General features: G+C 37.3%; 1 protein-coding gene across 1 annotated transcript; it reads left to right on the top strand.

Moving 5' to 3' along the window:
* The first annotated feature begins 13,247 nt into the window (after positions 1-13,247).
* ALDH11A3 (aldehyde dehydrogenase 11A3) lies at positions 13,248-17,123 on the top strand. The gene is made up of 9 exons (XM_086243600.1): positions 13,248-13,537; positions 13,678-13,871; positions 13,990-14,118; positions 14,990-15,109; positions 15,438-15,574; positions 15,669-15,824; positions 15,956-16,334; positions 16,471-16,587; positions 16,694-17,123. The coding sequence occupies exons 1-9, from the start codon at positions 13,393-13,395 to the stop codon at positions 16,805-16,807; spliced, it is 1,491 nt and encodes a 496-aa protein (XP_086099726.1). The 5' UTR covers positions 13,248-13,392; the 3' UTR covers positions 16,808-17,123.
* Positions 17,124-17,441: the final 318 nt, after the last annotated feature.

Raw genomic sequence — 17,441 nt, forward strand, 5'->3', positions numbered from 1 at the left:
TGGTATTCAAGTATTAGTGTGGTTCTGCATAGATTGATCCGCAGAGACGTTATTTACGTACCTAACTAATTTTGCTAGAAGGGATGCCCATTTCATTATTATTTATTGATTATGCATGCTTGACGATTCATTCAATGCAGACTAACTAACATAGGTCTGAGTCAAGCATCACTTTTCGTTATACATCCAAAAATAGTGGGTGAGGTAAGAAGTTTCCATGGGTTAGCTACATTTTATGGGAGGTTTGAGCGGAATTTTAGTGTTATTACTGCTCTTATTACTGAGTGTTTGAAGCAGGGCAGATTTCATTGGGGAGAAGAACATGAGAGAAGTTTCGCGTGCTCTAATCAAGGAGAAACTTTGTACTACCCTAGTGTTAGCACTTCCCAGTTTTGAGAAGATATTCGAGGTCGAATGTGATGCAAGTGGAGTGGGAGTCGGTGCCGTGTTGTCACAAGAAAAGAGGCCAGTAGCATTTTTCAGTGAGAAACTCAGTGAAGCTCGCCATAAATGGAGCACTTATGACCAAAAGTTTTACGTCGTTGTGAAAGCTTTGAAGCAGTGAGAGCATTACTTGATACAGCGGGAGTTTGTGCTGTATACCGATCACCAAGCCCTCAAATTTGTTAATAGTTAGAAGCATGTTAATAAAATGCATGTCCGATGGGCCATTTTTCTGCAGAAGTTCCCTTTTGTGATCAAACACAAGTCTGGAGCCTTAAACCGAGTGACAGATGCATTGAGTAGGCAAGCCACTTTGCTTATTACTCTTTCCCAAGAAATAGTTGGGTTTCTGTTTCTGAGAGACTTGTATGTTACAGACGATGATTTCAAAGACCTGTGGACCAAGTGTATCCAAAACCAACCCGTCATGGATTTCCATGTTAGTGATGGGTATTTGTTTAAAGGCAACAGGTTGTGCATCCCTAGCTTTTCTTTGAGGGAGAAATTGATCTGAGACCTACATGGTGGAGGATTAAGTGCGCATTTGGGCCGAGACAAGACTATTGCTAGCTTGGAGGAGCGTTACTTTTGGCCACAACTAAAGAGGGATGTGGGAAATATTGTGAGAAAATGTTACACCAGCAAGGTTGCCAAGGGTCAATCAAAAAACACTAGACTTTATATGTCTTTGCCTGTTCCTAACGATATTTGGCAGGATCTCTCTATGGACTTTTTGTTGGGTCTTCGTCTAACCCAAAGGGGAATGAATTCTGTTTTTGTTGTTGTTGATAGGTTCTCAAAGATGGCGCACTTTATTCCATGCCGGAAGACATATGATGCATCCAACATAGTCAAATTGTTCTTTCGGGAGGTTGTCAGATTGCATGGAGTGCCCCAGTCTATTACATCTGATCGTGACACCTAGTTCCTCAACCAATTTTCGATTACTTTGTGGAGGATGTTTGAGACAACCTTGAATCGTAGTAGCACAGCTCATCCGCAAACTGATGGGCAAACAGAGGTGACAAACATATCCTTAAGCAATATGATTCGCAGTATTTGTGGAGACAAACCAAAATAGTGGGACTTCGCTTTGCCCCAGGCAGAATTTGCATACAACAGTGCTGCCCATAGTGCAACTGGACAGTCGTCGTTCTCTTTGGTTTACACTGCGACTCCTAAGCATGTGGTTGATCTAGTGAAACTTCCCAAGGGACATGGGGTAAGTGTGGCAGCTGAAAATATGGTTGAAGAGGTTCAAACTATGCAGGCTGAGGTCCGGAAAAAGTTAGAGGCCACAAATGCCAAGTACAAGGCTGCTGCAGACAAACATAGGCGAGTGAAGGTGTTCAAAGAAGGTGATTCAGTGATGATTTTCTTGAGAAAAGATAGATTCCCAGTGGGTACCTACAATAAACTGAAACCACGCAAGTATGGTCCTTACAAAATTCTTCATCGGATTAATGACAATGCTTATGTGGTGGACTTGCCATAGTTAATGGGAATTTCTAGCACTTTTAATGTGGCAGATTTGCATGTCTTCCATGCCGATACGGAGCCTTTGTATCCTGAAGATAACTCGGGGTCGAGTTCTTATGTCGACTTTTTTTCCTAGTTAAGTAGCTTCTATAAGCAATCCAATGAGCCATTTCAATTTCAAATTCAATTTTGTTGGGGTGGGCACTGTTCAGTTATCCGAACCACAAAGTCCAAACTTTCAACCAAACCGAAGTGCTTATAATGGACCAACTTTGAACCAAAACCGAACCAATAAGGTTCCAAACTTCCATATCAGAACCACAAAGTCCAAACTTTCAACCAAATCAAAGTGCTCGTAATGGACCAACCTTGAACCAAAACTAAACCAACAAGGTTCCAAACCAACAAGTTCAGTTATCCTATAACCAAAAAATAATAATAGCTTAGACTCAACCAAAAAAAAAAGCTACTGTTTTCTTACTTTCATAAATCTATATGAATATATAGTCATTTTTTGTCTTATTTTTTCTTCATCATTCATTCATTGAGTTATTGACTACATGTATTATGGTTGTGAATTTGAATATAACTATTTTCATATGTCGGCCTATTACTTTGCATCAATGACAACCAAATACTTGCCTAAAGTTGAAAACAAAAAGGGAAAAAAAACAATAATAGGAAGATTGATGAAATAAACTTAGGGCAATTGACATTATAACTATATCCAAGTATTTACCCATGAAGCACAAACAGACAAGCAACCTAGACAATCACTTAAACTACCTATGAAGCACAATTTTGCAATAAATACTTGATGAAATAAGAAACCATATGCTTTATTCACTGATTGATGTGTTAATTGCTTATTTATTAGACTTTGTGACAGTCTAGCTAAGTCTGGGGTAGTGGTCCAAAGATTAAAGGCAATGTAAAAAAACATCAACCCTTGAGACTTGTGGTTCCTAATAAGTCCCAAGTACATTTTGAGAGTCTGTGAACCACATTAGCTATCAACCACCATTCTTGTAGTATCATTTTCTAACGGCCCAACCCATGCTTGAGGGCTTAGAGCTAACTGAAATCTGGGTCCGACTCATGCTTTAGGCCATGTGGGTTCTTACGCATATATACATGGTAGATAGAAAATCCAGAGTTAACCATGGTCCATGTCCAAGACAAATTGTCTTTTGTACCCTTAAAATAGTTTAATTTAGGAGGGTACACCATAAATTAATAGATGAAGAATTGAAAATTCTGCCATATAGTATCCTATATATCCTTTACAAAAATGAAAAATGTCGTATAACAAGCATAAAAGACAAAGGACATGTGTTTGTGAGATCGATGAGATTGGTAGAGTCAAATAAAAGCGAAATGAGTCGAGTATTGTTGTTGTGAGAAACTTTAAGGAACTCAGTTTCTTATATCAAATGAAAAAACTAATTGCAACTAGTGGTGTAAGTATATAAAGTTGAGTAAGGAACTGGGGAAGGGGGGATTTAGCCAGGCACAGAATTCTATATATGGGAATATCAATGAAGTATGGTCATTGCTATCACAACATCATCTAACTATATATATATATATATATATATATATGGCCATGTCTTGGACGGTAGCTGTGCACGTACATAACATGCCCTGCCTCATAAAGAAAGGATAAAGTGATAACCGTTGGAGGTGGCATGAGGCTGCTTGAGCAGTTTTTGGGGATATTCCTTCATTGCATTTCAAGAAATGCTTTACTACCGTTGCCATATGTATATTTGCAAATTGCAATGCTATTCCTAGGTACAAAGTTTAATTTAATGTATGTCTGTTGGTCCAAAAATTGATAGTTGAAGTACGTCTGTTCAACTTTTTTTTATTTGGATACTAACTTTAAAAATGATATAAACTTAAAGTACTTGCGTGTAATTTATTTTTTTATTTTATTTAATTTTTATAATCTATATATAAAGTATATGTATGAACCCGTTGTTAAATTTGCAAATGATTGTCCCATACCTTAAGCACATGGGAAATCATAATATATATATATATATATATATCTGTGTTTGAAATCCATGTGGGTTAATATTACATATTGTCCAAAGTTGGAATTAGTGTCATTGCATGCAACATGCATGTATCAGACAACATGTTAATATGCAGCCGCGAAAGGGACAATTAATATTAAAAGATTAATGTGGGATATGATTATAGTGGATCGATCGTTTGAGTTACAGACCATATATATGCATAATCGATTTGCTTCCAGTAGGTTCCATATGCGCCAAAACAACATGCAAATATGCAATGCAATATCAGTGATTGGGTGAGAGAGGAGACAAAACATTGAAAATATCGATCCTCCTGAAAACAGAGGAAGTTTCGTAACAGCAAGTTTCACTACAACAATTTTGGTCAAAGGCCTCCAATGATTTCCACTAAAGTTGGGGGGGTGTCAATTGCTAATGTGGTTGTTCACTAATAATTAACATTAGTGATCACATTATTATGTCAGACATTGGCAGTGAATTAAGAACCAACTAATGTGCTTGATTAGTTGATTAATCAGTGGCACCCCAGTAATTTAAAGTAAAAAAAGGGGGTCAACTAATTTAGGGACTAAAGCAGGGAGTTAAAAAATGAATTCACTATTTTGTCTGGTTGCTCCGAGTTGCTAAACCTTTACTGGGGTTCCTTTGTGGCAGCATCTCTTTCTTCCCACCCCTAAGTCAAACGGGATCCAGCATCCGTGGATGTCACCGGTCACTCCATAAAGTGCCGATCGGTTCAAATCCCCAAATTAAGGGGTTGCTCCTCCTCCAGTCACCATCGGAAGGTGGGTTCCGATTGGGTTGGTTATTGCCAAATAACTGGGTTCCATCCTTCCACTGATGTTGCGCATATGTGGGGGAAATTCATGGGTTTTTTTGCTTCTATGGTTACAGTGATGAGATGGATATGGCACCTGCACCTGGGTTTTTTCAGAAATTCTGGTTCCTCTTTGTGCTTCGGCTGTGCGTGAATGAGGAAGCACCTGCTACACAAACCAGAGGGGTCGGTTGTGTTCCGTATAATTTAGTTCTGACTTGGTCCGACTGTGGAAGTTCTGAAGCTTCCAACAATCGGGAAAGCGATATTTGCAAAAGATGATAATCAGTAATTATACAATTTCACTTGTTGCTCTCCTACCAACAAGCTTATGCTTTGTGGTTATATTAAGACTTTTGTTGGCATAACTGTCTTTTGTGTTAAGCTTGCAGTAGATCAAACATGGTTTGAATGTCTTAGTTGTGTTGAGAATAATGATGTAAAATGTGTTGATTGCTGGAGGTTTTGGATGAGCGGACCTCAATTTGGAGGTCCGGGCCTCAGATTTTTGTGTGCGTCCTGGAGGTCAGGTCTTTAAGGTGGAAGTCCGGTCCTCTGATTCATGGCTGTGCTGACAAGTGGGAAACCCTTTTTACAAATCAGGTACAATAGCAACTTGACCAATTTCCTATTCCCCTTAAAAAGGTGGGGCAATATAAAATAAATAATAATTTTTAACCTTTTCCAACTATGTACTTGGGGTTGTACTATAACCAACCAGAGATTGTACAAAACAGTAACTAGTTTTTCCATTTTTTATCATAAAATTGAAATCCAACTATGGAGTCTTTAAAGCCTGCAATAAAGCAAGTCCAGTCAGTGAGACAAACTTAAAAACCCATCTCCCGCCCATGCTCAATATTTTCCCTCCTTCTAATGGTGCATAGTAGGTTGGAATCACAGTTACCCATGACTGACTTGATAAGGTGTCAACTACTTGTGGCTGCTGACAGGCTTCAAGGGATACTATATACAGTAAGGAAATCCTCCATAAAGTGTTGAAGATATTTTCAAGAGCATTTACAAGGCTGCAGTGAAGCAGGTAGACCTACTGCTACATTCAAGAGACTTTGTAGAGAGAATATCATCTGCATCTACTGCTCTACAGAAGATTCTCAAGCTTTACACTGTAAGGTATGGCATATTTCTGCACTTATGGCAATCCTTGACTTTAGGCTTTCCATAGTTAAGCCTTGTTGCGATCATTTCAGTTGAACACACACCCACAGTCATGCATATAGGTGTAACACAAACCTCAGTTTTTGTCATTTGCAATAAATATCAAACTGTTTAGACCTTGTAGAGGTTATTTGTGTTGTAGCTTTCAACCTTAATGGACAGAGTATGACCTAAGATTGTTCAATGGTAATGGAACTTAGGATATGCTGTTATTTATATAGTTAAAAACAAAATTTTTTCCATAGCATCACTACTGGAAGTACTTGGTTCAGAGAGATAGTAAAAACACTTTTACATGTTCCACCATACATTATCACAGTTGATGCTATTAGGATACACATGGAAGTTCACCCAGATGATATGACTTAGAAATTGACCAAATAAAACTAACAAAAAATGTGAATGCCTCTGTGTGTTTTTATTTGAGGCTAGTGGGAGATTTAAATTTTTAATAAATGTTTATTATGCAAGTGTGAAAAGGAAAAACTTTACCAAATTTGTTCAGTGATAATTTGTTAAAAACAAATGGCATGTGGCAGAACAATATATGAGCATTCGCTTAACAAATAATCTAAAGTATTAAATGGAGTAGTGGATTTATATGATTATTGTTTTTTAGTTCACATTGAAATCTTTTGAAACCCCTACTGAATGTTAGTTATATTGTCTGTGAGGTGGATCTTGTGAAATTTTTATTGTTATATCAAAGTAGCCATAGAAGGAATCCAGTTGGTTTCATTATATCATGTGCCAAATACAGTTAACCATGTTTGGATTTGTTTTGCTTAGTGTGAGTCCACCTCAATGGCTAACTCCCAATCAGAAGGAATATCTCAACCCTTTGTGGATGTTGACGTGGTTCAGGAGACCCCTAACATGACAGGGGAGGTCATAGTTGGCTGAAGAAAGGAAAAGAAAAAAAAAACAGAAAGCCAAAATTATGAGGGGAGAAGGTCCGGACTCTACACTGGAGGACCGGATCTTTAGAGAAGGTAGCAGCAGTGAAATGGAATTTGCACGCAGGGAGGTCCGGTCTCAGCTTGTGAGAACCGGATATCCAGAGACGACGCAGCTTGAAAATGGAGATTTCATGCAGGGAAGTCCGGACCTCTTATTGGAAGTCCGGACCTCGAGTCGAGAAAATTATACATGAGCTATATTTTCACTAGGGGAGGTTTTGGAGAACCGGACCATGCAGTGAGGTCAACTCCCCAATCTTCAAAACCTAACCTTGTCCTACATCACTTTTTTTCATAAAGGAAATCTTATTTGGCAGTGATCTGAGTTTAGAATATGGATAGTCATAGAAAGACACCCATGATAATGTGCTTATATTTATTAAGCTTCTAATGGTGTGTATGGAATAGAAACGCTGTGCAATTAACACAGTTAACAGAGGGAAGCTTTTAATGGGACACACTAGTGGAATGAAGTCACACGCACAAGTGAGGGATGAATACGTAAGTAAATAGACTCCCAATACTTTGTGACCTTACATGTTATCTGAAGTAAGCAATGCATTTTTAAAGCCATATGGTTTTATTATTTAAAGAGTGTGTTTTTCTTTACAGGCTCAGGATCATGATGGTCAGGAACAAAACCGGATTGAGCTATTCAAATTAACTCACCGCAGAACAAATGGCAACCCTATTGACGAGGCTTCTCGGGAAATCATGGTAAGTTTGGTGATGTACTAACTACTCTCACCAAGAATGCAGCCACATTAATGTTACTTCATTAGAGAAAAAAAAAGTATTAGGCAGGTCGGATTTTTCTATTGGTTGACATAAACATGTACATGTTGTAACAAAATTTCGTTGGATTGACAGGATGAGATGGATAGGCTTGTGGCAGAGTATGAGGAGATGCCATAAAACCCACCTATCACTCCTGCTGTCTGCAATAAGATATTTTCAGATGTAGTAGGACCTGAGAGCAATGGTAAACACTCAAGATATATTGAACATTCAAAGGCAGCAGTCCCACATGGATTTCAACTTGAATGGAAGGCTTTCCATAGCTTTAGACAGCTACTTAAGGGGCAGCATTGGCACAAGCACCGGCAACACTCCATCCTTGGCACCCCCACTGCCCCCAGTTCAGACTGGCACAAATTCCTCCCACCTTCCACAGATGCCAGGTGTGATTACGCCATTTTCTACAGCAGGAATGGCTGGTCCCCAACAGTTGGCGCAACAGCATGCTAGGAATGACATGGGAGCAGAGGATGGTGCTGCGGGAGATGCAGTCGCTTCAAGCAGCGGGGTTGGGAGGTCACAACACAATTGATCGACATAGCAAAAGAAATCATAGCTGCCAGTAAGAATACTTTTTGTTGTTTTGAGTAATATACTGCTGGTATTTTGAACAGCTTTTGTGATACAACTATAAACTTGGTGGGTTATATTATGGTTTAGACTATGATATATATCACCAAGTTTGGAAGTGTGGATATTCTGTTGGGATCATATGACTAAGTGTTGTGCAGCTAGTGATTAAGCTTTTGTTGTTTTTGGTATCTAAGTTTCATTTTGTTTTAGAAATTGTGAAAAGTATGGGGAAAGGATATTAGAGTGGTTGTAACTATGCACTTGAACCGCTACTTGAATTAAACATGCAATTTCAATGTATATAGCAAGTCGTATTTGCATCAATGAAGAAAGTCAGTGATTGTGGGTTCAGCTGTGCAACTTGAGTTGTCAATTATTTGTTTTTAATTTTTCTGATATGGCATTGAGGTTCTGCTACATACCCCTCCTATTAATGGGATTGTTGGACTGAAAGTTAAGCATGCTTCCTCCAATAATAGTCTAGCCTTTCCACATTTTATGAACAATATGGTGTAACAGCCATTGCAAGCATATCCTTAGTATTATAAGAGCACACTGGAATTGAAAAATGTATATTCGGACTGTTGCAAATGAAAGATTAATTGGACACTATTCATACATTCAATCCCACTGCAGCAATTTGTTAGGTGGGACAATGCATTCTCAATCTCATATAAATAGTCACCAAAGTTCTTGCATGGTGGAGGATATTTAATTTCTAAAACCAAATCAGAAACTAATACCAATAAGGTGGGAGTGCAGTAAGCAATGGTTGTTATTAGTGAGCATTCAAACCCACTGTTAACAAGATAGTAGAAGAAACCATGGCATGACATTAATTAATAATATCAATCATCCACCAATTTAGCAACCCCAATAGAGATGGTGAACAAGTGAAACCCACTAACTGCAGTATTGGTGAGGATTGGACCTGTCAGACTGACACTGCAGGTTTTGGCAGAAGCTTCCACCATGCTTACATGTGGGTGGCCTTAGCTCCCTTGCCACCCCAACACCAACCTCCAACATGATATATGGTGACTGCAGTGTGGCAAGGGACATTACAAACTAACAAACGTGGGAGTTGCCTCTATGCCTACAAAAAAAAATTGGTTGCCTTTGCTTGATTTTCTTGTAGTGTTTCTAAGCTTTTTTTATCAGAAGGAAGTTTCAAAGCTGCAGCAACCTTAATCACGCTCCCCATTAATTAATTAAACACGTAAATTGAAATTTGCAGTACTTTACCAAGTTATTACTGCGGTGATTTAGAGGTTGGAAATTTGGAATTAGCTAACTACAAATGCCATATATTTGACCAGTTTTCAGCAGGTTTTAATGTTTTATTCTCTCTCTCTCTCTCTCTCTCTCTATCTCTCTTTCTACTTGGATCTCAATGATTTTGCTTAATGTGGTCCGCTATATACAGTGGCGGCTCAATAAAAAGTGAGGCCTAATGCGAAATTACACAGAGGCTTTCCAAATAAATTATTCACAAATATTAAAAAAAAATTATTGAAAAATCAATCTTCTTGCTTTTTGAGATGCAAAATTAGTGATTAAATTTTTATATTCAAGTTGTTTTACCAAATTTTTTTCAATAGATAATATAGCTAACCCATTTAATCTTTTTTGTAACATAGTTGACCGTACCTAGATTCAAATTTCCTATTCGACATATTTGATATTTCCACTAATAATTAAACAACAAAGTGACAATTATAAAAAATTAAGAGAAACTTACCAGTTATGAGTTATCCCAATGAGTCTTCACTATTGAGTTTGAAGATTGAGACTATTAGAGACTAGAGAGACTTAGAGACTGAGAAATTGAGAGTTAGAGAGAATAGAGAAGAGAATAGAGAGACGTGAGCTTGAGAGTCTGATGGTTAGGAATAAGAAATAGGGACCAGGATCCTCTGCCAATTTTTCCCCTGCCAGACTATACCAAGCTTTTGATCTCAGCCCTTCAATAGTCTTCTATGGCTGAGATCTTGCCATATGTACAATTTTTTTATTTTATTTTTTTCACAAATAATGTTAAAGACTTACTAAAATAGAAAAACAAAAAATCTATAAACCCAGCCCACCGAACTCCACCCAGCCCACCTCCCTCCACTCCCTCCGACCACCCTCCTTAACCTCCTTTCGTTCTCTCTCTCTCTCTCTCTCTCTCTCTCTTCCCTCCAGATTGGAGTCCCATGATTATGATGGCCCAGCGGCGGTGTAGCGGCAGCCATTGCAGGGATGTTTCCGTCAAGATTTAAAAGAAAATTGACTGACGGTGCTTCTATTTTTATGCTACAGTAACTATTGTGATTGAAATCTGTTGGGCTATTCTTGTTTGGTCTGCCATTAGAATCATCATTAATCTGATCCATGTTTGGTACTTGGATTTCCAAGTTTATTGCTTCCAAGAAGATGCAAGGGCTCTCTGGAATTGGAGAAACAAATCAATATTGTGGAGGCACTCCGATCTGCAGTGAAGAGAGGGAGAGTATAGAGAGAGAAGGGAAGAGAGAAAGAAAGGGGAGGAGAAGGAGGCAACGGGGGTTGTCGGAGGGAGGGGCGTCGTTGGGCTGGGTAGGCTGGGCTTTTGGTTTTTTTGTTTTTCTATTTTAGTAAGTTGTTAACATTTTTGTGAGGAAAAAAAAAGGTTTATGGATGTGGCAAGATCTCAGCCATAAAAGACTATTGAAGGGCTAAGATCAAAAGCCTGGTATACTCTGGCAGGAAAAAAACTGGCAGATAATCCTGGTCCAAGAAATAGACAACAAATGTAGAATTTGATCACTGATCGCTTAATTGTAGGCATGCTAGTGCAACAATTAGCATTAATTGTAGGTGTAAAACATTAATTGTATGCATGTAAGCTACTAGGCTTCCACAATTACATTAGGCCTAAAATTATTATTATTATTTTTCAAAGAGAAAGGATGGAGGCTTTTAGGCTTTCATTATAAAATTGTTTATGCCATTATAATTTTTTTATTTTTTTTTCAGTAGTAGAGTAGTAGACTGATGAATATGTGAGGCCTTTCCCATTTTGTGGCCCTAGGCCTGTGCCTAGGTGGCCTTGGGCCATAGCCGGCACTGGCTATATATAATTAATCTATATCATATAGAATATTTAATGATTAATGCCTGTGGTTATATACTAGTTATATCTGGCCAAAAAAAAAAAGCCTGTTGTTATATAGAAAACAAAAATAAGCCTTTCATGCATGCATAATGTTTTATTAGTTTCTTTTGTTTTCTCATATTCAGCAAACAGTACTGCTATATTATATATGAACTTAATTGTTTTACTCAACATGCTATTCCATGCATGTACCACATTGATTTTATATTTATATACCATGCAATTTCTTCATGTTGATTGTATTTATATATATATAGATAGGTGGCAATCGTGTTGTATCTACTTGTTTATTTGCCAAAGTACACGAGAAATTATTCTTTATAACTGATATACTGTCACATGATATAATTAGTTTATATGTTATAATATGGATGAATGTTATTAATACAATACTCTACTAATATAAACACATCATCCTATAATACCCTTACACGGATTGGTTATACCACATGACAGTATATCGATTATACCCTATAATTTTTTCAAATACACTATTCTTCACTATTTCCTATTCACTAATGCAAAACCAATTCAAGGTAGGTTAAACGTGTCCTCATCATTTTATATAAAAATGTATAGAAAATCTCTTACAAGTTGGAAAAATATGTATATATATATATTTCATGCGAGTGTAAATGTAACAGCTCTTCTCTTTTCTTTCCAAACTCTTGGCCTTCTTAATTAACCAAAATCCCTTTGAGCCCTCTAATTAAGTTCCTCCTTCCTTGAATGTACATATTTTAAATTAAAATCCAACGTACTACTTCATTTCTACAAGGACGATGGTAGGTATATATGGCTGCTTAGCCTGCTTGACATTAATTAATGGCATAGGGTTTACAAGCTTGAGACTAGCCCATTCTCTAGCCCTAATCTACATCACAAACTGCACTAAAATTTTAAGAATAATAGTATAATAATACTAGATTATTAAATTTGTTCACCAAATAATAAACTAATATCTTAGCTTTGTAGCGATTATAAATAGGAAGACTTAGAGTTTAGTTCATTTTATGAGTCTTTCTTAGACTAAAACTGGTAGTAATTTAAGGTTTTTAATTAAGTCATTCTATTTTTCTTCTTAGACGGCTTTATATTAGGTTTTAACTCCAAGATTTTAGACTTTACCCAAAATCTTGGAGTTAAAACCTAACATGCAGCCTCTACAAAGCTCATTCTACATCCTAGGAGGGGAAATACCCTTCAAATAGGGAGAAATATCCTTCAAATCAAAGAAGAACTTTATTATGAATTAAAAAAAATTTCTTATAAATTAAAAAGACTTTATTATAAATTAAAAGAATTTTCTTATAAATTAAAAGAATTTTCTTATAAATTAATATAAATTTAAAAAAAAATTTATAAATTTTAAAATACTCTTGATCTTCATCTAAAAATTGTGTTTATAAATAACATAAACTTAATTATCTCTTATAAATACGTATTACGTACCAAACAATTCTAAAGGAAAAGTACTTAATTATTGTGGTCCTCAAAGTACGAAGCACCTTTTTTGTTATCCTTTTTCTTTTCTTTTTTAAAGCTTTGTAAGTTTCATTATGTATATCAGAATATGCTTAGGCATGACCGCATGAGGCTAACTAAATTTTGTTTTTGTAACTGTCTGAAAAGTTAAAAAAATGAAAAATAAAATAAAAAAACAGAGAGTTGCCACAAAGGAATGAGTGCATGCGGTAAAAGCTTAGTTGTCAAACTTTGTGCCACCTAACCAACCTCCTGCTTTGTCCCAATTCGCAGGGCAAAGCGTGGCTCACCTTCCCCTTATATATCACCCCCACAAATCCCACCAAACCAAAGCCAAACTACATATCACCACACACTCACTCCTCACCTTCAGTGCTAGACCTCTGTTTTGACTTGCAGAGCTCAAAGAGATCAAGTTTTTAAGCAATTCTTGAGTTGGGTACTTGGGTCTCTGAGTTTTAATTTTGACAAGAAATGGCTGGTACTGGATTGTTTGCAGAGATATTGGATGGAGATGCTTACAAGTACTACTCTGATGGGGAGTGGAAGAAATCCTCTTCTGGTAAACTTGTTCCCATCATCAACCCCACTACAAGAAAGGTTCAGTACAAAGTTCAAGGTGATCATCATCTTCAACCATGTTCATGGCTTTCCATTTTAAAAGCTTGCTCTTTTTTCAATTTGTACTATAATTAGTGCTTAATTCTTTGTTTGTTTGTTCATTTTTTATTACAATTACCCTTTATTTGGTTGCCGCAGCTTGTACACAAGAGGAGGTCAACAGGGTCATGGAAACAGCGAAAACTGCACAGAAATCGTGGGCAAAGACCCCACTTTGGAAGCGAGCAGAGCTCCTTCATAAAGCTGCTTCTATTCTCAAAGAACACAAAGCTCCAATGGCAGAGTCCCTGGTTAAAGAAATTGCTAAGCCTGCTAAAGATGCAGTTACAGAGGTGCATAAATAACTTGTTATGTTTTAAGCACGCAAGCTATGTTCTTTCTTGTTTGATTTCTATAAACGTACAATTTGGTTTCAAGTTGATGGATATGGAAATTTTGTGTTCGATGAAGGTTGTTAGGTCTGGGGATTTGGTGTCTTACTGTGCTGAAGAAGGAGTTAGGATTCTGGGAGAAGGGAAGTTCTTGGTGTCTGATAGTTTTCCTGGAAATGAGAGGACCAAGTACTGCCTCACTTCCAAGGTATATTTTTTTTAGTACTTTTTGTTTTTAGTCTTCAATTTGATGATTTGTGGGACGTTGGTGCAGGTGAGGTCATGTTCATCTCTTATTTATTGAATATTAATCCCCCTTCCCCCATTTGTTAAGACTAAAAGTCTAAAATAGATGAAATAAGCATAATTAGCTTGGTTTGGTGATGTTATCTTATGAAGAACAAAACATGATGTCAGCTCAAAACAAATTTCTACCATAAATTGGAAGTGTCTACGATAAATAATTATCAGTAGGCCTTAGTTTAGAACTCATTAAACCAGAAAAGGAGCTGGTAGAGAGGTTGTTATCTGTGATGCTATATTATCTGTTATTTAGTTGCATGCACATATTTTTGTAACAAATTTGCCCCCTTTTTGTTTCCTTCACCATACTTCTCTTCTTTGTTTTAATTCTCTCAGCAGTTGCCACTAATTTTTGTCATTTACTTTGTCATTGGGTAAAACTCTACGACCAACTATTACAACATATGCCTACCTTAATCTTCTACTCTTTCTTCAAATTGATGTATTGTTGAAAGAGTTTCTTCCGATTGATGAATTGATGTGCCTTCATCATGTCAGATTAATTATAGCATTTTACAATCATTATTTAGTGTTTCGATCTGCTTATCAGACAAACAGTATTTTTTTTCTTTGAATTTAAATATAGCTCAGGGTGACTGTTGAAACAGTATATAATGATTTAAGTTATGGAACAAAGGGGTAATACTCTTTGTTCAAGTTTCAACAATGCAACATATACCTTTGAGACTAATTTGATCTTATGGGGACATCTCACATTTCATTATCCTTATTTGTGTGAAGTTTTGTTGGATGCAACTGCATTATTTTGATTGCAGATTCCACTTGGTGTGGTTTTGGCCATTCCACCATTTAACTATCCTGTCAACCTTGCTGTCTCAAAAATTGGTCCTGCACTGATTGCTGGGAACTCCCTTGTGCTCAAGCCTCCAACTCAGGTATTACCAATCCATGGAATTACAAATTGATCCAGCTGTTAGCACTAGAATGCATGAGGTGGGGTTTGGCTTGAGGGTGCAAATCGTTCTTCACTTACCTATAATTTTGAACTTCTCGTACATAATTGTATGATAATAAGCCGTAATTGTATGATAATAAAACCTGAAAGGTAGAAGCTGGCCTTATATGTGCCACTATGTAAATTCATGCAGAAATGCATTTCTAATGACAGGACTTCTTTACAAATTTTGTCCAGAAAACTTAACGAGAATTTTGTTTGACGATCTCTCTTAAGCCTCTGAAACTTACCCCCTAACTTCCTTCTAGGGTGCTGTTTCTTGCCTTCATATGGTTCATTGCTTTCACTTGGCTGGTTTTCCCAAAGGCCTTATTAGCTGTGTCACTGGGAAAGGATCTGAAATCGGCGACTTCCTTACCATGCATCCTGGAGTGGACTGTATTAGGTAATCCCAGATTATTTTTCATTCATACTACATTAGGTCCTCCCTTTCCTTGTCTTGATATATAACTACTTACTGATGAATTCCGGTTTCTCAGCTTCACTGGTGGTGACACTGGTGTTGCAATTTCCAAAAAGGCAGGCATGATCCCTCTTCAGATGGAGTTGGGAGGTAAAGATGCCTGCATTGTTCTTGAAGATGCAGACCTAGATTTGGTGGCGGCAAACATAATTAAAGGAGGCTTTTCTTACAGGTGAAGGAAATTAAATATGTGGCTTATGCTTGCATAAGGCACCTTAGTAGTTAAATTACTTCTGCTGCAATCCATAATATGCAACTAATAAAATTTATCTTTTATTTGCTTGGTATTCAAATTTGTAACAGTGGTCAAAGATGTACTGCTATTAAGGTTGTGTTGGTGATGGAATCCGTTGCTGATTCCCTTGTCGAGAAAGTGAAGGCCAGGGTGGCAAAATTAACTGTTGGGCCGCCAGAGGATAACAGTGATATCACTCCAGTAGTTTCCGAATCATCTGCAAATTTTATTGAAGGGTTAGTTGTGGATGCAAAACAGAAAGGAGCAACATTTTGCCAGGAGTATAAAAGAGAGGGCAACCTTATCTGGCCTTTGTTGTTAGATTATGTCAGGCCTGATATGAGAATTGCATGGGAAGAGCCATTTGGTCCAGTTTTGCCAGTTATTAGGATTAGTACTGTGGAGGAAGGAATCCACCATTGCAATGCTAGCAATTTTGGACTCCAGGTAACATTTACTTTGCTTTCTCCACTTACATAACATACTGTCAAATCCAAAACACAATGTTTTTTTCAGCTGCCATTTGAACTTATAGAGCTATACACTCTCATAAAATATTGACTCGTGAGTAAATTAAATGCAGGGCTGTGTGTTCACAAAGGACATCAACAAAGCAATTTTGATTAGTGATGCAATGGAGACAGGAACGGTTCAAATAAACTCTGCACCTGCTCGTGGACCAGATCATTTTCCTTTTCAGGTGAACTCTTTAGAAACCCACCACATTAATTGACAACCAGTACCACCATTTCCTTCCAAGGCCATCATCTTGATGAAATTTTTGTAAATGCTTGATCAATTGACAGGGTATAAAGGATAGTGGAATTGGGTCACAAGGAATCACCAACAGCATCAACATGATGACCAAGGTCAAGTCCACTGTGATCAACTTACCAACCCCTTCTTACACCATGGGTTAGTGTTATAGTCAGTGGCACCTACTTAATATGGTCGTGGATAACTAGTAAAATGTGTAAGTGAATTTTAGGCTGCAGACTATAAAATGTTATCTTCTTCGGAAAATGGAGTTGAGAAAGGTGAATAATGGGGACACTTGGATCTTTTCAAACGGCTCTGCATCATGTGCTACCTGATGTTTTAGCCAATGCAAGAACTTAGGCTTCTGTTTTCTACCAGCTGACTATGTTAGCAGATGGTTTGGAAACTTTGTTAATAAGAAGTTGGGGACTTGTACTACTATACTGTGCTAGTATGTAACTTATAGTTTGATAAGCATCTCCCTACATGTGCAAGAAGAACCAAAGAATCACCCATCTTGGGCCTGTTTCAAGGTTCAAAATGGCTGCTGTTGGGCAGTGTAGTATCATTTTCGGACTAATTAATCCAAGATGAACGCGAATATGGAAGGCCCAATCGGCATAATTGCAAAAATCTCTAGACCTCCTTTAGTCCAGATTGCTGATCTCCTCTAGTCTAAAAATATAACATATCTAGATATTAAAAATGAGTAATTATGCAAGACTTTGAGCTGGTGAGTACACCAACTACACTTACATGCGCGCATGACATGTGTGCCATAAAAATAACAAGTCA

Source organism: Dryas octopetala, chromosome 5, assembly GCF_963921425.1.
Source record: "Dryas octopetala chromosome 5, drDryOcto1.1, whole genome shotgun sequence".
Lineage (NCBI taxonomy): Eukaryota > Viridiplantae > Streptophyta > Magnoliopsida > Rosales > Rosaceae > Dryas > Dryas octopetala.